The sequence below is a fragment of the Syngnathoides biaculeatus genome, chromosome 19, assembly GCF_019802595.1.
Source record: "Syngnathoides biaculeatus isolate LvHL_M chromosome 19, ASM1980259v1, whole genome shotgun sequence".
Lineage (NCBI taxonomy): Eukaryota > Metazoa > Chordata > Actinopteri > Syngnathiformes > Syngnathidae > Syngnathoides > Syngnathoides biaculeatus.
This window is the reverse complement of record NC_084658.1, coordinates 15,759,759-15,779,571: the sequence shown is the minus strand read 5'-3', so window position 1 is coordinate 15,779,571 and position 19,813 is coordinate 15,759,759. Positions and strand designations below refer to the sequence as shown.

Genomic DNA, 19,813 nt, shown 5'->3' with positions numbered 1-19,813 from the left:
GACAGTAAAGTTATGTTGTACATAATCTAAAACATTGCCCATTTATCTTTTGAAAAATACATCAAAATTTGTTTTCAATTTATTTATTTTTTTTCAAAAGTGACTTTTAGGGGTAAAAAAAAAAAAATCTTTAAATTTGAATTTTCTTTCCTGAATCAATTAACTTATATTATTTTTCAAATTTTTCTGAAAAAAAAATGTTAGTTGCAAAACAGGACTTTATTCATCGTTATACATATAATTTTTTTTTCTATTTTCTTTAAAAAAAAATTGGGGTTTTTGTTCTGATTTGCTCACCCCCCTGATGATGATGACGATGACGATTGATGCTGACGAATATGATGACGAATGATGATGATGATTAATGATTGATGATGACGATGATGATTGATGATGACGATGAGGATGATTGATGATGACGGTGATGATGGGGGTTGATGATTTATGACAATGAGGTTGATGACGAGAATGACGATGATGATGACGATAATGATGAGTCATGATGATGACAATGATGATTGATGATGATGATGACGATGAGGATTGATGATTTATGATGAGGATGATGATGATGACAATGATGGTGACGATGATGATGGTGATGATGGCGATGATGGTGATGATGGCGATGATGACGATGACGATGACGATGACGATGATGATTGATGACAATGATGACGATGACGGTTGTTGATGACGACGACGACGATGACGATGACATTTGAAGGCCCAAAACTCGCTTGATCGGCAGCGAAATGCGAGGAACGCGCGTTCGGGCCCCGTCCAACTGTTAACTCGAAGACTGTTTTCCCGCGCGACCTCGGAACTTGAAGTCATAACACCACACAGCCCGCCGGCGGCATGTAAACAACTTGACCGGCCGCGTGTCTGTATGAAATTGGTTGTCGAGCACGCAATTGTTAACATATGACTTTTTTTTTTTTCTTTTAGGATTTAAAAATATGGGTGGGGGGGGGGGTGTTGAAGTCCGTGGAGACTTTTTTTTTTTTTTTTTTTTGAGTCAGCAGTGAGAAAGGGGATGCCGTCACGGACTCCCTTGACCTCTGCGAGCGCACACGTGGCCCCGGCAGGCCTCTCGGCGTCGGCGTGTAACTAAAGCGTGGAGCGCCTCCCGCGGGCCGCCGGGACGCACCCCGCAGATTGAGGCCAGATGTCGGCGCGGCTCGCTTGGCCGCCGGCCAGCGAGCGCCGTCCCTGTAAACGGGAAGGTTCGTGCGGGGGTCGCCCGCTAGCTCGGCGGCGCTGACCCGGGCCTCCGCCGAGTTGCCGAGTCGAAGGGTGACGCGCAAGGCGACTCGGCGAGAGTTGAAATGAGTCACGGCGGCAGAAATTTGTAAATGTTTGTCTTCCCGCGTCTCTCCAGTTGAGACTTTGTCCCCGAACGCCGCACAGGAAGTTCCACGGCGAACGCGAGGGCTAGCCTGGAAGCTAGCCGACACGTTAGCCTAGCCTAACCTTTCCTTTCTCGGTGTGTGTTTACGAGTTTACGACGTTTCCCCGTCGCAGCGGGGCAATAATGAAAGCAACGTGATAACAGCAGGCAGTGAACGCAACACATGTACTTTGGGCTCTTTTGCTCTTTTCTTTTGTTTTAGTTTCCGCCTCCCACCGACATGTTTTATGTCGCTGTCGAACGTCCAAGTGGCGCTTTTTATGTTCTGATGGAACGCTCCTAACAGCTTTTTTTTTTTTTTTTTTTTTGCAATATCATTTTCTCCCCCCCTCGTTCGCACATTAGCAGGCTGACACTCGGCAATCTTCACGCCACATGGACTCTTTGGTGGTGGCCCTTTTTTCACAGCTCAACTTTTCTTTCTTTCCCAATTTGGCGGAGCGCGGGGCGCGGTTCCCGTCGGCCTTGAGCCTCACGTCCAAGTGGATCAGTGACAATGCGAGACCTGAATCCGCGACGCATCATGAATCACATTTAAGGCCGCGATGACGGCTTTATCGCGATGAGAAACTTGTTTGAAATCTTAAAAATGTCAGATTGGCTCATTGCGTGCGTCCACTATCCCACCGTGTTGTAGGCTGCCGTACTTGCAGTAAACAGTTGGCTCACGGAGTTGTTACGTTTTTACGTAATCTCGTTACGTTACATTACCAGAATTGTTGGGTGACATAATGGCGTTACATTTTTGCGTTACTTGGTGATGAGAGTACTGCAGAGCGATTGCGTTACATTGCAATGTTGCGTTCAGGTGTTCATCTTTGCACGATATCACAAAGTAGAGCGAAATTGTAACGTGGTTGACATTTTACTTTCGTTTATTCGTTAGAGAAACTACAGTTAAAAAAAGTGTTTTTTTTTTTTTTTAAGACAAGAGTGCTGTTTTTTTTTTTTTTTTTCCCCAGTAGAAGCTTTGCAAAAACAATGGTGCTGTTTTTTTTTTTTTTTTTTTTTTTTTAAAGGCGATGGTTGCGGTCCACTTCCGACTCACTCGTCGGGAGTTCGCAGCTCGCGAAGCGACGTCGTCCGCGTTCGGGTGCGAGTGAACTTTTTCTCGGCGAGCGTCCGGAGGATCCTCCCCCTCCTCGGCGGGGAGGGCCCGGCCGCAGCCGTCCCGCCCTCCCCATCCCCGACCGTCGGCTTCCTCCTCGGCCATTGTTGGCCTCCGCGTGCTGGAAGTCGCTCGGGGCCGCTCGTGGCGTGCTGGCGGCCGGCGCTCGCTCGCTCGCTCGCCCGCCATGACGGGCTCCGCTCCCAAACTGGGAGTCGCGCTGCTGCTGGCCGTCCTGCTGCAGGCCGTCCTCGTCGCCGTCACCGTGCTGCACTTCAGCGCCTCGCTGCACGCCGTAAGTCCGACGAATCCTCCTCCTGAAAGTTCCCGTGCAAGTCGGCAAAGAAAGGCAGAAAGAGAGAAAACGACGTGCGCGATAGATACAAATCGAGATTCGTTCGTCCACACTTTTGAATCTCGTGCCACTGAGCTACAGGAGCAAATCCAGCACTTTGTTTTGGGTGGCTGAGGGGGCAGGTCAGTGAAGAATACACGAGAAAGTTATTAAATCGTGTGAGTTAGTAAGTGAGGAGTTAAATGGAGTTAGTTGGAGACCAAGTGAAGGGGAAGTCGGTCAGCGAGGAACTCAATCACGAAGAATTAAAATCCATCTGTGACTAAGTAAGCGAGTAAGTTGGTGAGCATCGAGGTGACCCAGTAGGTGAGCGAGTCACTGACTCAACGCAGGAGACTCAAATCAAATTCCCGTGCTGGCTTATTTTTTACTGCCGTTCTCACGAGTATTTCTCAAGCGCGCGTGTGTACTTTTGTGAGAAGGCCCGTTGAAGTCAACACAACGTTGAACTTGTCGTTTTGTTTTCCGTCTTTTATTTTTGAGTCGAGTCCAAGAATCAATCAGTAAATCTTCTCAACCCAGGCGGGTATTTGACGTTCGAAAAATCGAACGACGGTGAAATATCGACGACGTCAATATGCTCGCCAAGGTACAAAGCGTGTTATCATATTGATGTTATGGCGTCCTAAGAGCGGGAGCAGGTGTTGCGGCGCTTTGTGGTACGTTCGAGCGCGATCGGGCTTCACGTCAGCGTGGCGGCCTCCCCTGACGACGGCGGCGGCGTGCGTTGCAGATGAAGGAGACGTTCGCCAGGAGCAGCGTGTCGTGCCTGAAAGGTTGGGACGGGCGGGACGCCTCGCCGGCGCCGGGCGATCCCTGCTGGCAGGTCACGGAGCAGCTCCGGCAACTCATCGAGAAGGTGACGCCCGCCCGCCCGCCCGCTTCCGCGCAATTCCACTTGTGGCGTGTTTTGTTATCGCGCTCGTACATCTGCGCCGCATCACGCGCGGCGGCTGCTTCTAATATTTCCGCGACCTCGTTTGGTCACAAAATCTCACACAAATAAACTTGGACGATGTCAGACACGAGAGCGCAATCGGGAGAAATTACGGAACGGAGCAGAAGCCGCGCTGTGTGTCGATCGAAGAATAAGCGCCATTGTTATTTTCACAAAGGCAGAACTTGTTATGATTACATCATCATTTCATGAGAACTTGCGAACGGCAAACATTTACCTTACCTTTCTCTGTCGCCGTAACGGCTGTTAGCATGTTAGCATTTGAGCTGTACTCTTTGAGGAAAAAAAATAAAAAGAATAATAAATAAAATATAGGTAATAATAATAAGTCCCTAACCCTAAGAATAAAAATAAAAAAACTAAACAAACAACAAGCTGACCGCAGCGGAAAAAATATCTCGATTGCTGGACCTCGCCGCTTTCTGGATTAGGGTCGCAGTCTCGCTATCTGTTAGCATCGCAACTGTTAGCATTTGAGCTTTACACTTTGATAAAACAGCAACATCAACCCCGCCGCGCGTAAAATTGTAAAATCCTTATCGACATAATTCAATTCTCATCCAGGTCAAAATCTTGTTGTACGTTAGCAACTCTTAGCATTTGAGCTTCCTGTTTCAAAATAGTATCTGAGCACACGCAAAAATAGGAGTAGTTTCTCCACTTAGGCTGCAATCTTGTTAAAAAAAAAAAATAGATAAAAAAAAATATTGCTTTATTATTTATTACAAAAAAAAAGTTCCTGAGCACAGGTCGCAAAGTTGAATCCCTTTTCGTCTGTGTTTTTTGTGTTTCCAGTACTCGCTACGTGCTAGCACGCCAACTGTTAGCATTTTAGCAGCCCGGTTTGAAATCGTTCCGCAAAGGCCGACGCGCAGCAAAAGTGACGCCGGGAATTGTTCTGCTTTCAATCACGGCGAATACTTTTGTGTGGCATCGGAACGATCGTAATGTAAAAAAAAAAAACAAACAACAAGCTGACCGCAGCGGAAAAAATATCTCGATTGCTGGACCTCGCCGCTTTCTGGATTAGGGTCGCAGTCTCGCTATCTGTTAGCATCGCAACTGTTAGCATTTGAGCTTTACACTTTGATAAAACAGCAACATCAACCCCGCCGCGCGTAAAATTGTAAAATCCTTATCGACATAATTCAATTCTCATCCAGGTCAAAATCTTGTTGTACGTTAGCAACTCTTAGCATTTGAGCTTCCTGTTTCAAAATAGTATCTGAGCACACGCAAAAATAGGAGTAGTTTCTCCACTTAGGCTGCAATCTTGTTAAAAAAAAAAAATAGATAAAAAAAAATATTGCTTTATTATTTATTACAAAAAAAAAGTTCCTGAGCACAGGTCGCAAAGTTGAATCCCTTTTCGTCTGTGTTTTTTGTGTTTCCAGTACTCGCTACGTGCTAGCACGCCAATTGTTAGCATTTTAGCAGCCCGGTTTGAAATCGTTCCGCAAAGGCCGACGCGCAGCAAAAGTGACGCCGGGAATTGTTCTGCTTTCAATCACGGCGAATACTTTTGTGTGGCATCGGAACGATCGTAATGTAAAAAAAAAAAACAAAGTTACAGCAGATGTCAAACGCGAACACAAACAATGAAGTCATTGACGTCTCGATGCCGGCAACTCGACCCGCCGGAGGAATGCGAGCACCTGCGCCCGGCCGGGAAGTCGACATCCCCGCGAACGAAGAAGTTCTTCTAAGAAACGCGACGGAAGACATTTGACCCCGTGGCGACACGTCTCAGTGGAGCGACGACGATGACAAATGTTCCCTATTTAGCGGTTTGGGGTTTTTTTTCTTGTTACACAAGATGACAAATTGAATCCATCCATCCGAACTTCTCTCTCGCTCTCTCTCTCTCTCTTTCGCTCTCTCCCCGTTTTGACCTTTGGATCTGACCCACAAATTGTGGCCGATAGTGACCCTCCGCTTTAGCTTTTTGTTTATTTTTATTTATTTTTCGGGTGTCGAAGCTACCTTTAGAAACAAACATGCGCGGGCATCAAAGACTGGAACGCAATCCAGACTACAAATGGGCCGGACCTCTTTGATCGTACTGTACTATAAAACGAGTTTATAATACTCCAGGATGGTATTACAAGGGAGTTCTCGACCTAAGACTTTACAACGCCGGTTCCCCGTCCACCATTTTGTCTGGCTAACGCTTGTCCGCGTTTTGTGCGCCGGGAGTACCTTCGCGTTTTCCGCCCCGCGTCTTTTAGCGACGGTTCTGCAGCCTAAACAAAATCCGTTGCCATGGAAACGAAGCTCAAGATCATAAAACGATTGGAGAAAGGAGAGACGGCAACACGGGGTGACAATTATGAAAGACAAAGCCCATATTTTAGCGCGTGTTAAGGGTTCCGTCCCTATGTCGGATACAAAGATCACAAAACAAGGTTCTTCGATACTTCAAAATGGAGCGGACTGAGGACCAGGTTCCTAGGCTATAGCTAAGCGCAGCAGTCACGCTAAGTACGACATCTTTTTTATTTCAGGGTAATTTTTTTTTTTTTTTTTTATATATACAAAGTATTTTGATGACTTAAATGGTGGAATCCGACTTAAGTCGAAATTCGAGTTCAGTCGCTACTGTAGGACCGGATCTCTGTCGTAGACCGAGGACTCCCCGTATTCTGATCTTGTTCAAGTCGCGCTCGTTTAGAAAGTTTTGCGAATGTGGCAAGATGGCGGCAAATTGCAGCCACTGATCTTAAAAAAAAAAAATGGATAGCGCATACATATCTAGCGGTATCGATTGGTTGAAGCCAGTCGGCCGCCATCTTGGTACTCCCAACACGTGTGCCAGAAATGGTTTACAGGTGTGATTATTGTGCGTAGAATTAAAAGTGGTCATGTGAGCTTGACATTTTTCAGCCCTGGTAACATGAAGGATTTTTTAATTTGACATTTTTTTTTGGTCATAAAAACGTGAAATTTTAAGTCAATCAGTTTGATATATTTTTGGAAATAAGGACTCGCAATGGGAACGCGTCGTTGCTTTGTTGTCTCTGCGACGTCCGATTTCAGACGGAAAATTTCAACTTGTTTCCTCGCATTTGAAAATCAAATTCAATTTGCAGAGTTCTGTATTGGGAAATCCATCCAAAAATTTCACAGAAAAATGTTTTCTCGCTTATCCGTTGATGACGTTTGGGAAAATATGTATCGATTTTTTTCACGAAAAAATGTGGGCCTATAAAAGGTCAAGCAGAGAGTGAACGACAACTGTAAACAAAAGTTTGTTCACGTGAATTAAGCGCATCAGAAATTAAAAAAAAAAAAAACCTTTACAAACAAACTTTTTATCAACATTTTTGATTGGTCGCAGCTAACCTTTGACCGCTAAAAGTCGTACTGTCGCATCTGCGTGCGTGTTGTCCAGCATTTCTTTGCATTTCGATAGCTAAATGAAGTCGGACAAAAGCTGAAAAGCGGCAATTGTGACTCCTGATTCTTCGTAGTCGACGAGGTCGTGCACGACGCTCCAGAGAACCTTCCGGATCGGATCTTTTGCCGTTTGTTGTGTTTTTCTTCATTTGACTGTGCTCTGATGTTTTTTTTTTTTTTTTTTTTTTTGGCATGGTCGCGTCCCGGGCGGCGACGCAGTCGTTGTCGCAGCGCTACCAGAAGCGGATCTCGTCGGCGGTGAGAGGTGAGACCTCCGAACGGTTCCGGCGCTCTTTCCGGTTTCCGTGATGTCGATTACGCTGTATTCGCTTGACCAGTACCGAAAATAGAAGTCCGAACTGCGTTTACCTAGAAGTACGTAAGCAGTATTTCCATTTCTCCTGGTTCGTGTGCAGCAGTACGATAGCTTTTACGGTACGTCCAGTCCAAATTGCAGGGATTAAAGGAGAAAAAAATTAATATTATTCATATTCGACACATTAACAGTGACTGAATTGGGATCGTTTACAGCCGATTGGAACAATAGCGCAAGCGCACGCAGGGCGGGATTGTTGCCGTTTGACTCACGGCGGGGGCCGCTTCCTGTTTCAGACGAAGTTTCTCGGGTCCTGCCCTCGCTGGTGCCGGAGGACGGCCCGCCGCCCCGGCCCAAAGTCGCCGCTCACGTCACCGGAAGCTTCGCGCCCAAGCTGCAGGGAGGAGCGCCAGCCGGTGAGGAGTCCGCGGTTGCGAGGACCGCGCCGGGCCCGCCGCGGGGGAAAATTCCACTTTTGCAGCGGCACAAATCAATTCCGCGTGACGACATTTTGGAGTCTGTCCGGAGACGCGAGCGCCTCAGTAGTAGGAGGAGCTTCACACAGTCGGGCCAAGACCATGTCTAGTCGACAAAAAGTGCTTTGGCTGCCACCTAGTGGCATATACAGGGAACCGTGGACAGTTTTTAGTAAACAATCGTAGTGGGGAGAAGAAATAAAAACAGCTGCTGCTTTATTACGACACATAACTAGCGGGGAGGTGCCCATATGGAGACAATTTTGCAGTTTTGATTATATTTGAAGCTGACGTGTGTTGGGTCCGCTCAGCAGCAACGGCGGCCGCCCGCCGCGTTCACGGCCAGAAGATTTCGTGCTGGGAAGGCGAGAAGGGTCTGGCCTTCCTGCAGGACGTCCAGCTGGTGGACGGCGAGCTGGTGGTCCCGCGGCCGGGCCTGTACTACGTCTACGCCCAGACCTACTTCAGGCACACCCACGCCCTGGACCAGGACGCCCCGGAGGACGAGGACAGGGGGCGGCCTCTGCTCCAGTACATCTACAAGAAGGTGAGGATGTTGGGTCTTTCCGTCCCGACGGCGATTCTTAGGCGTCAGGTGCTGCCGGCGTGCGTGAAAATGCCGATTATCAGCGCCGATAATCGCTCTGTTCCGCCGATACGCGATGGCTTTTTCTGCCCCCGCAGGTGAGCACCTACCCAGTTCCCATCTTGCTGATGAAAACCAGCCGGACCTCCTGTTGGTCCCGGGACTCCCAATTCTCGCTGCACTCGGCCCACCAGGGGGGGCTCTTCCCCCTCAGCGCCGGGGACCGGCTCTTCGTCACGGTGACCAACGCGTCCGCCGTGGACATGGACGAGAGGAGCAGCTTCTTCGGGGCCTTTCTCGTCAGCTAGGGGGGGGGGGCGCTGTGGCCCCCCCTTTGAGACCACCTGTCAATCGGAACTTGTTGGGACGACAAAATTGGAGGATGTTGGGAACGAAGCGAGGTGTTGATGGACGATCAAGACTCACAAGTTTTTTAGTTTTAGGTTGCGTGGGCGTGGGACTGGGGGGGAGGGGGAGGGGGGGTTCCCTCCCCATCTCAGCCACTAGGACGCCCCCCCACAGCAAAAGACAAAAACGATAACCGGAACGTTGACCTCGCAGGGAGGACGGAGTGTACTGGTACACGGAAACTTCAAGGCTATCGACTACGAGCTCCAACACGTTCCCAGAATACGACATTTCGAGTCCAATTCACGGGTCGGCTCGGCGCTGCCGACGTTAATTTTTCAGCAAATTATTATCATCGCAGCTTAAACAAGGCAGCGTTTTCATACATACCCCGAGAACAATTTGCCTGCTTTGTACAAAGAGTTTCACGTCATCCGGCCGAGGCCGTTCCCGAAAAATTGGTCTCCAGCGTTGGATTTGTTGCTCGCTCACGTCTGTAAAATGTCAGCAATTTGGGCCTCCGCTCGCGTGTTTTTGTTTCCGCGTATCCGCTCAGCGCACGACTCGCACCGAGCGCTTGTGTTTTAAATCCTATCAGCTGCGACAAACGCCCCACAGTCGTGAATGCAGCGGCACTGACGTACATTTCATTGTTTTTGAAAAGTTTCTTTTAGATGGAAGATTGCTGCTGACGCTCGGGTCCAGTTCGGGAGTAAAAAAAAAAAAAAAAAAACAGGCGCAATTTTGCAGTTTAGTTTGGAACTCAACCTCCTCCGAGGGCGTCGCCTTTGTTGCGGGCGGCGTGGGTTTGATTCCCGCTCAGTGACGATGTCGATATCTGTTCCGCGACTGACTGGCGAACAGTTCAGGGTGTGCTCCGCCTTTCGCCCGAAGCTCGCTGGGATAAGCTCCGGATTTCCTGCAACTTTTGTGAGGATAAGAAGCTTGGAAAATGACTTGGCCTCCAGTCGCTGGAGAAAAAGTCAACTATTTGCTGCATCCATCAATTTTCTTTGCCGCTTATCCTCACGAGGGTCGCAGGGAGCCTATCCCAGCTGTCAAGAGCGAGGGAGGTGAGGTACACCCCGAACTGGTCGCCAGGCAATCGCAGGGCAGATCGAGACAAACGGCCGCACTCACAATCACACCTTGGGGCAATTTAGTGTGTCCAAATACTGTTGCGTGTTTTTGGGATGTTGGAGGAAACCGGGCTCCCCGGAGAAAACCCACACAGGCACGGGGACAACATGCAAACGCCACACAGGCAGGGCTGGGAACGAACCCGGGTCCTCAGAACTGTGAGGCCAACGCTTTCCCACCTGATCCACCTTGCCGCCGGCCAAAGCCATGTCTAATAATTAAAAAAAAAAAAAAAGGTTTGCTTTAGCGACCTCTTCAGGGCAAGGACCTAAGTTGTAGTAAGTGGAGGAACTTCACTTGGTGCGGCATCTGCAAGGCATGACAAACATTTGTGGAGAGTCAACAAAGTCAAACAAACAACGTAAACAATCAATAGAAATGGCTCCCCTGCTGTAAATAATGTGAATGTAAATATGTTCCATCTGTAAATGTGCAATAAAGACTTTCTAATTCCTACTTTGGTAGTTTTTGTTTCCTCATTGAAGTTGAATTGACTTAACTGCTCTGCGGCGCCACCTGTGGGCAAACCACAGCAGCGCATCAAAGACTCGCTGACAACGGTCGACGGTTTGATTTTCTTTCTTTTGTGGAAATATGATACAGTTATATTACAGGTATTTCGAATGCCCCTGCTAGGGTGGGTGACGCGAGTGAACCAAAAAGCGTCGGGGTGGGGGGAGGCCAAGGGGGGGGGGGGGGGCACACCAGACACAAAACGCTAAGACAAGAGACCCTCAGAAGAACTCCAATAAATACTCGTAAACGCACGTTTTGAAAAACAAATCAACTTCTTCTTCATCCTGTTAGCAGCAAGTTGTCGGGGGGGGGGGGGGGGACAACACGGGGAGGGCCTAAACACGAATCGGCACGCAAGATGGTGGCCTCGCACGCCAATTTAGGGTCTTCAATTAAACCAACATGCGTGTTTTTAAAGCACGTATGGGGGGAGGGGGGGGGGGCGCAAACTCCACACAGGCGGTCCGGAGTCCAAATTGGAACCCAGAATCTCTGAGATACGAGGCGGGCTTGCTAACCGTTACAACCACCGTGCTGCCGTGTCATAAAATAGATCCGAAAAACTGTCTTCCGTCCGCGAGGATTCACGTACAAAACATTCGCTCGGTCGCTATAAATTACGGCCAGTCAGTGACGGCGACGATGATGGCGGCGGCGACCGAGCGAACGCCGAAAACCGCGACCCGGGGGGAATGTGAGCGAGAGGCGGGAGGGGTCGGGGGTGGGGCAGAGTCAACAGTCAAAGTGCATCTCCAGCGAGTCGTCGAAAGCCCGGCTGTCGTGGCCCGCCGCCGACAGGAAGGCGGTGGCGACCGGCGAGCCCGTGGCGGCGGCCACGTTGAGGAGGGCGGCGCCGGGCGGGGCCCCGGACGGCCCCCGCAGGGCAGCGGCGGCGATGCTGGTGAGGTTGATGCCCAGCGTCAGGCGCGTCTGCTCCAGGGCCTTCTCGGGCACGGCGAAGGCCTCCAGCTTCTTCTCGCCGTTCGCCATGTACGAGTTCTGGCAGCCGCGGCAGATGCAGTCCTGGCACGCCTACGACCGGCGAAGGATAAGAATAAAATAAAAATAAAGAATAAAAAAAAAAAACAACAAAAAAAAAAAAAACGATCAAAAAGATGACGTTCCTCACCTTGCGGTTGGAATAGCATGGACAACGCTGCCCCCTACAGGTGAGCACCGAGGGGTTCTGTGTTGCCCGGCCGCACTTGCAGCCCTTTTTCTCAACGGGCTTCTTGTACAGCGGCTTGGAGGGGCTGGGCGGGTGACACAGGGGGTGCGCGTGAGGGTGCGGGGGTCCGCGGGGCTGCGAGCGGGATTTTGGGGCCCTGGCCTTGGCCTTCTTGGCGCCCCCGTGGTGGTCCCCAGTCTTCTTCGGGGGCTTCCCGGACCCCGGCGGGAACTTTCCCCCCTTGGGGGGTCCGCCGTTCGGCACGGGCGCCAGGTGGTAGTGGGGCGTGGCGGCGGGGAAGTTGTACGTAGGGGCGGCGTCGAGACGTGGGCACCGGGGGGTGCTGTCGGGAGGGGGTCCCCGCAGGAGGCTGTCTATGGGGAGAGGCCGCACCTTCTCGCTGTCGCTTTCTGAGCGGGAGCGCTTGCGGTGGCAGCGAGGGGGTCCTCGCGGGACCGCGGCGGGGGCCTGCGGGCGAGCGCGGACGGGGTGACAGCTGCTCTCCAGGGGGAGGGCGGGGCAGACGGGCCCGTTGACGGACAGAGGCGTGGGGGGGTCGTCGGGCTCGGGGTCCGCGTCTAGAGTCCGAAGAACCTCCTCGACGCTCAACAACAGCGGCCCCCCGCCGTGTTTCAGCTCCTCGCCGAAGCCGCCGACGTCACAAAGGCCCGCCACCCCCCCGGCGGGGATCTCCTCGCAAAAGTCTTCCTCCTTGACCATTGGCCGGCCGGTCGCCAGTCCGTTGCAAACGTGGAGCCCGTTGACGCCGCCGCCGCCCTCGCCGGGAGGCGGCGCTTCCTCGGGCGGCGCCTCCGCATCCGGCGCGGCGCCGTCGGGCTCCGTTCCCGTCTCGCTCTCGGCCAGCCGCAGGCCCTCGTTGAGGACGGCCCGCAGGTCGGGCGAGTCCCCGGCGGCGCCGGCGATGTGGGGGGCGAGCGGCGAGTGCGTGATGTACAGGCAGAGCTTCCGGTAGCAGCGCACCAGCAGGGACAGCTGGCGGTTCTCCTGGAAGCGGGAGTAGTCCTTGCACCAGCTGCACGACGGCTTCAGCTGCATCCGCTGACCTTTGCACCCGCGGCACACGTAGTGCTGACACGACGAGTCGGTGGGGGCCACGGGGTCCTGCAGCAGGTTACCTGCGCCACAAAGTGGATGGAGAACTACGTTGACGTCAATGGAGGAAATTCACGCCCTACTTTGCTGTCATCTTATGACAACTACATGCAATGATAAACTTTTTCAGTGGTAGAGTAAATCCTCGGTTTTCGAACATCCCCATTTTCGGACCAAAATTTTGACATTTTTTTTTGCTTCTGTTTTCAAACGAAAATCGGCACTCGAATGCCCCCGACAAAACCCGGAAATAACAATGCGCGCGCCACAAGCAGTAGATTCACCCAAAACACGTTTTGTTACTGGCACTTCGAGTCGCTCCAGATACGGCAATGCGCTCCCAGCCTTACCTACTCTACTATTAAAGCATACAATTTAAGCAAAAATAAACGTATTTCTTCAATTATTTTATCATATAAAGTATTTAAACTATACATGTATTTCTACTATGCAGTTTATTATCAGGAAAAGCTAAAAAAATGGCTTTAAAAAGCCCAATTTTTTTAGGCTTGGAACGCATTATTTCTTTTTCCATTCATTGTAATGGGAAACATTGATTCAGTTTTCGAACATTTCACTTTTTCGAACCGTTTCCTGGAACGAATTGTGGTCGAGAACCGAGGCATCCCTGTATACGTAGAGGTAAATATGTGTGGTTTGCTATGTCGATAAGCAAAGGGGGGAAATGGATTAGAATTAAAAAAATAATAATATTTCTGAGAACCAGGTGTTCATCAGGGTGGAAAATTTACATTTGCTCAAAAACGGCGCCTGACTTTTTATTTAGTTTTCAATTCAGGGCCTGAATCCCCTTTTATTGGCAAGTCTTCTCCTCCTCAAAGTGGACTTTTCGCCTCACGACGAGGACCCTTTCTGGTCGTTACCATGGCGACTGGAACTGATGAACTTTTCCTCGGCCCCTCGCAGCTGCCGCGAGCGTGTTCACTTATATCCGGCGGCGACAGGCGCTCTTTGAACGCCTGCTTCCTGAGCGCCGCCGGCGGGGTCCGCAGCTGCAGGCAGGAAAGAGGATTGAAGGCCCATTGATGGGAGCGCGCCACAGTGCAGGCGCTTGTGCGGGACGCCGTCGCATTGAGCGTCCGCTCACGCCCGCCGGGGAAGCGTGAAAGACGCCGTCGATAATTAGGGTTTAATCGATGCACGCAGCCGTCCGCTTTCTGTGCGGTCAACTCCTGCTGCAATTGTGGGTTTTTAAATCATAACTGGTTTTTACCACTGATTTAAAAAAAAAAAAAAAAAAAAAAAAAAAAAAAAGACTGGAGGGCTCATTGGCCACCAAAACTGAAGTCGCCGTCCGCCATCTTGATACTCCCAAAACAAACATGCCGACGTGTGCGTTAATCGCTAGTTTCGTGGCTGTGAGAAAACATTCCACAGCAAAAGTTTGAAAGTTATAAAGATTTAATTTGACGCTGTTAAAGTTTGTATGTAAAGTTTTTTTTTTTTTCTGATGTGCTTAATTCACTAGAACAAAGTTTTCTTTACGGTTGTTGTTGTTCGCTCTCTGCTTGACCTTTATAGGCCGATGTTTTTTTTTTTGCGAAAAAGCGATGTCAATATTTCCCCAAACTTCATCAGCGGATAAAATAAAACACATTTTCTGTGAAATTTTTGATGAATTACATAATACGCAACTCTGCAAATTGATTTTGATTTTCAAATACGACGAAACAAGTTTAAATTCTGAAATCGGACGTCGCAGAGACAACAAATGAACTTTTAGCGATTAGCATGTATTTTCCTATTGCGAGTCCTTATTTCTAAAAAATATTTTAAACTTATTGACTTAAAATTGAATGTTTCTATGACCAAAAAATGCTTAGTTTTTTTTGCGATGTTACGATGATAGTCCTTCACGGCGTATTTTGGGAAAAGTTCACATGTCACGGAAATCCGGCCCTAGGTAATATGCAAAGTTTCTTGGTAGTCACAGTGTTATATGCATTTCCTTTGGACTTTGCAAGTCGAATTAAAAATCATTTATGTTACCAGAACTGGAAAAAATGTCATGCGCACATGACCAGTTTTAATCTTACATGCCAAAATTTTGCCATAATTCAACCTGTAAACCATGTCCTCCACATGTTTTGGGAGTACCAAGATGGCGGCCAACTGGCTTCAACCAATCGACATAGCGCTCGAGGTCTATGAGTTATCCATTTTTGTTTTTCTTTTAGATCAGTGTTTTTTTTTTTACACTCCACCGGGAAGTCCAAATTGACAGTTGGACGCCTTCAGTGTAACACCCCGTACGTGCCCAAAAAAAAAAAAAAAAAAAAAAAGTCAGCTCCCTGATATTTCAACGACAAACACAAACAAGATGAAACCTGCAGCTCGATGGGCTTCGTCATTCGAGGCAGCGGCCGATTGCGTGTTTGCGTGCCAGTAAAAAACCGAACAGAGTCGTTAAATTCGGCTCGAAATCCTGCACAAGAGCACAAAGGGGGTGTGTCGCGATGCCGACAGCTGCGTTCGGTGTCTACCGGAAACCACAAGTTCGCATCACTGTTTTGGAACGCTCAAGTGCGAAGTGTGGACTCGAACGCTTTTCGGGATCCTGACAAAAAAACTGTATCGACAAAAAACTGCCTGAATGGAACCGAAACTAAAATAGAGCGTCTGTTGGATCGGGGGTGGGGGGGGGGAGGGGGGTTAAAAGTGGCGTGCGCTAGTTATCATTATTGTGATTAAATTGCGGTATACTCGGGGGTGCTGGGTCTTCCGACAACACGTGAACGCAACCTCTCGCCAACGCTCTCAATGGCAGCTGACAGCCGCGACGACGCGAACCCCGACGGCGGACCGGCGGGCGGCACTCACCGCAGACCAGGCAGGACACGGACTGGCGGAAGAAGGGCAGCAGCTTGCACAGCTCGGCCAGGGCGCGGGGGTCTCGGGGGTCGCACTGCAGCACCGAGCGGCTCGCAGACACGTACAGCGACGTCGCGTTCACCGGGTTCATCGCAGCCGCCAGACCCGGAGAGCCGGTCCGCTGGGTTCCGACGATTTCGTTCAAAAGAGCCACAAAGTGTCCGGGAAACACAAGCACGACGCGCGGCGAATGGACTCCGGCGGCTCCGGAGACAACATCCGCGTCCCAATCACGCTCCCCACGCCCGTCCAAAAAGCATCCTCAGTGGCGAGCAGTTCACAAGCAGGTCCCGCTTCTTTGCTTCGGTTCGGTGGAGCATAGTGTGCCGCACCGGAGCCTGAACGCCACTTCAGAGCCGCTCGCACGGGGGGTTTGCTGGACAGAAATGGCAAAAAGGTTTGCTGCGGCCGCGCCGCGAGACTTCCATAGTCGCCGCCGTGGTGCTGTCACGCAAGCTCGGGTTCGGCTCGGTCTGTGGAGGGGGGGGGGGGGGGGGGGCTGCTCGGCTTCCGCGTCTTGTTATTGTTCGCCGAGATTCATGGCGGCCCACAACAAACCAGGAGGCCGCGGCGTCGCCAAAATAGCTCCCCCGCGGACAGAACGAGCGCCGCCCGGCCACCGACGAGCTCGCGGTCGGTCCCGGAGCGCTCAGGTTCGGGAAGGAACAATATTGCGACTTCTCCGCTTCGGGTGCGGCCGAAAACCTCCGGGCAGCGGAAGCCTCGGGCTCTCGTGACAGCGCTGTCCGCCGGAGCGACACCGGAAAGCAGGCACGAGAAGCAGGCCGCGGGGGGGCTCTGTCCGGCGCTCAGCGAGGTTCGGTTCTTCCTACGGCTTCCCTCGGCGGACTCGAAGCGTAGAAAAGGAAGCTTGGAGCTGAAATAAAGTCCTCTCCGAACCTCGGCGGAGCCAGCGGCGGGAGGAAACGAATTTGAGTCCGTGTTTGTGTTTGTTGCTACAGCTAGCAAGCGGCGTAGTCCTCATACCGCCCGTCGCCTTTCCCGCACGCGTCCACATGGGGGTGCTGCGGGGCAAATCTCGCGAGAACGTTTGTGACGCGATTCCTGACGTCACCTCCTGTCCACGCGCGTGACTCAAGAGAACGTCTAAAATTGGAGTAATGCAAAGTTAAAAGTTTGTCATAATTCATCCAAATTTCATGGCAGTGATGAAAAACGCAATGAAAGTGTTCACTTATTTCATTTTAGGAAGAACGTGAAAACAACGTCATGTATGATACAACACATGCAATTCACAACATTTGCACTTATTTTAAAGGCAAATAAACGAAATTAGAAAATGTTATCAATCTACATATTTTAGTAGGAAAATTTCAAATCCACTCGTGCAAATTTCACTAATTTGCATTTCTCCTTATTATCTTTTGAATTTGTCACAAGTACAAAATATGATTTATCTTTATTGAATACGCGTTCAGAGGTTTACAGAATTGTTTTGATCATATTTTGTTTTCATCTTCAGCTTTATGTTAGATTTTAGGAAGAGATGAAATAAATTGGGATTAAAAAAAAAAAGTTTATGGGCCGCGCGGTATGAATCCAAACATCTGTCAGGTCCATGACTATTTCATGGAAGATGACATATTTACGTGAATGAGATTTTAGAGGAAGTTGGTCGCCCTTCCTCTAAACGTCTGAGCGGGTTTCGAGCGGGATCCGTCCCGCTGCGGTTCTCGGCGGCACGTGTGATATTCATTGATGGCAGTTGTGCGTCGTTGAGGTTCAGGGTTCGAATCCTACCTGATGACAAATGCAACGGAAAACGAGTGATTAGAAGACGACGCGGTAATTTTAATATTTCGGACATTTTGCTTCCTTCCTCAAATCCCGACTAATTCCTCTTTTTTTTTTTTTTTTTTTTTTTTGGGCTCATTCTTGCTTCGGTCCCTCCGAGGTTTATTCTTAGCGGGCCCGGGCTTCCCCCGCCCGATTCGCAAAGGCTTCTAAAATAAACCGTTGAGCATATAAGGGCACGACGATGCCAAACTCCGGCAGCTTCCGAGCGTCCCGCCGGCTGCCCGCTGATATTTTCCGTTGCGTCCGCGTCTACTTCCTATTTTGAGCGTGTCGCCGCAGTACTAAAGGGACGTCGCGGTCCCGGCGTCCGTCACGTTGAGCAAGGTCGGCGTTTGAAGATGCGGCCCGCTGCCGACAGCAGATGTTTGCTTTTCCTCCTGAGCCTGCTTCTCGTGCTGATGCGAGGTAAAACGCTTCCTCTCCTGATACCGAATACCCGTTTTCTAGACGCTAAGCGGTCTTTGTTTTTGTGCAATCCTCTGTCGGGACGCCGCAGTGCAGTCCAACGTTCCGGACGTGCACCTGACTTGCTGTCGGAGCGTCGGCTTCAGGAGGCTCCTGAGAATCAAGCGCTGCTTTGAGCAAAAACCGCGAGAGGACTGCGACCGGCACGCCTTCCTGTAAGCGCCGCAAAGCACAAAGACGACGTCGCGGGGGTGCTCCTTTAGATTTGGGTCGACCGCGAACGAAGCCGTCTGGAGCAAAATCGCTCACCGAGCAATCGTTGAACTCTTTTGCAGCATCGAGAGCAAGAGCGGCAAACGGTGGTGCGTCAGTCCCGCGGCCAAGTGGCTCAAAGACATCGTGGCCAAGGTGAGCGACTTTAAAAACTGGAATGAGACCCCCACCAAATCCTGAACATTCGTCGGAAAACAGGATCTTGATAGCAATTACACCGTTTGCAAAGAATCGTAAACATTTGCGAGTTATTGAAGCCCAGCCCAAAACATTTGCGATTGCCTACACGTCAGAAGAACTTTTCTACTGGACACGTCGATAACCAAAATCCTCACCTCCCTTCGGCACGGTTTTTTGGCCCCAGGAAGCCAAAATCTAAAACCAAAGAATTATTTTTATCTTAGACTTGGCTCTGGCCTGAGTGCAAATAACAGAGGATTGTTACTCCCCTCAAAAATCTGCAAAAAAAATGGTCAAGTCACAAATGCCGAACTGTGGATATGCAGGGATTCCCTGTATTGTATATGAAACAGGTGGGGCCCCAACATCGACCCTTGCGGGACACCACAAAGTAATGTCCAACATGTTAAGCAGTGATGCTAATCTTCACATCCCTTTACATAAAATAATATAGGCGATAATACAAGTGACTGAGCAACTGGCTTAGCAACTTAGCTGTACCATGACTCCACAAGCATCCACTGTAAATATATTCATAAAATACCTCCACCCCCCCCCCAAAAAAAATACACGTTTCAATATCAACTTTGTGCATTTGTGAGGCTTTCTGTGTGTGTGTGTGTGTCCCCCAGAACAAGTTGAAGTGTCCTCCGGAAATGTCGTCGTGGTCCACCGGCTGAACGCGTCCCACCACCTGAGTTACATTTCGCCAGTTTCTATTTATTATATTTATTTTTGAATCATGATCTACTGAGCTGGAATACTTATTTTTGTATGTCAGTTTTCAATGTTCCAAAAAATATATATTACTGACTGGATGTTTTACTACTTGCATAAAATAAATGAGCAACTCGAGTTAGCTAACGCGCTGCTGTTGTCCCAGGTTGTAGTACTGCTCCTGTCCACTGGGTGACGACAAAGGGCAATTTGTGCGCGTGTGTATTTGTTTTTTCAACGCTCATCCTCAATGAACAGACATCAGGCACCTTGTGAAGTATACGAAGCCCATTGAAGGATGTTTTCCATATTTTGATATTTCATAACTCAAGGCCCATTGCAGTCGTACACTTTTTGTCCACACCAGTAAGACAATTCGGCGCGCTTGAAGAAAGTAACTAGTAACCGACTATAAAGAAATAGAAACATAAATGCCAATTTGAAAAAAAAAGAAAAAAAATCCTAAAATCCTGCAATTGATTTTGTGCCTTTAATTCAATTTTTCTTTGAATTTTCTCTTGGTTGAAAAAAAAAATGAAAGAAATGAAATAAAGAGCTGTAAAAGATGAATTAGTACAGGATGTAGGAGTTTGCGGAGTCACCGAGTGTTGGCCGCCGTCATCTTGCCGTGGGA

General features: G+C 49.6%; 2 protein-coding genes across 3 annotated transcripts; one reads left to right on the top strand and one right to left on the bottom strand.

The window, feature by feature from the left end:
* Positions 1 to 2,437: 2,437 nt before the first annotated feature.
* Positions 2,438 to 10,553, top strand: tnfsf10 (TNF superfamily member 10). 2 transcript variants are annotated; one of them, XM_061804610.1, is made up of 6 exons: positions 2,438 to 2,817; positions 3,611 to 3,736; positions 7,451 to 7,496; positions 7,844 to 7,963; positions 8,335 to 8,570; positions 8,708 to 10,553. In XM_061804610.1, exons 1-6 carry the CDS (start codon positions 2,710 to 2,712, stop codon positions 8,915 to 8,917), a joined length of 846 nt encoding a protein of 281 aa, XP_061660594.1. In that variant the 5' UTR covers positions 2,438 to 2,709; the 3' UTR covers positions 8,918 to 10,553. The 2 variants fall into 2 exon arrangements, with proteins under 2 accessions (XP_061660594.1, XP_061660595.1); XM_061804611.1 differs by having other exon boundaries at positions 2,441 to 2,817; positions 8,338 to 8,570.
* msl2b (MSL complex subunit 2b) lies at positions 10,049 to 16,874 on the bottom strand. The gene is made up of 3 exons (XM_061804603.1): positions 15,736 to 16,874; positions 11,743 to 12,917; positions 10,049 to 11,645 (listed from the first exon to the last, which is right to left on the bottom strand). Exons 1-3 carry the CDS (start codon positions 15,875 to 15,877, stop codon positions 11,346 to 11,348), a joined length of 1,617 nt encoding a protein of 538 aa, XP_061660587.1. The 5' UTR covers positions 15,878 to 16,874; the 3' UTR covers positions 10,049 to 11,345.
* Positions 16,875 to 19,813: the final 2,939 nt, after the last annotated feature.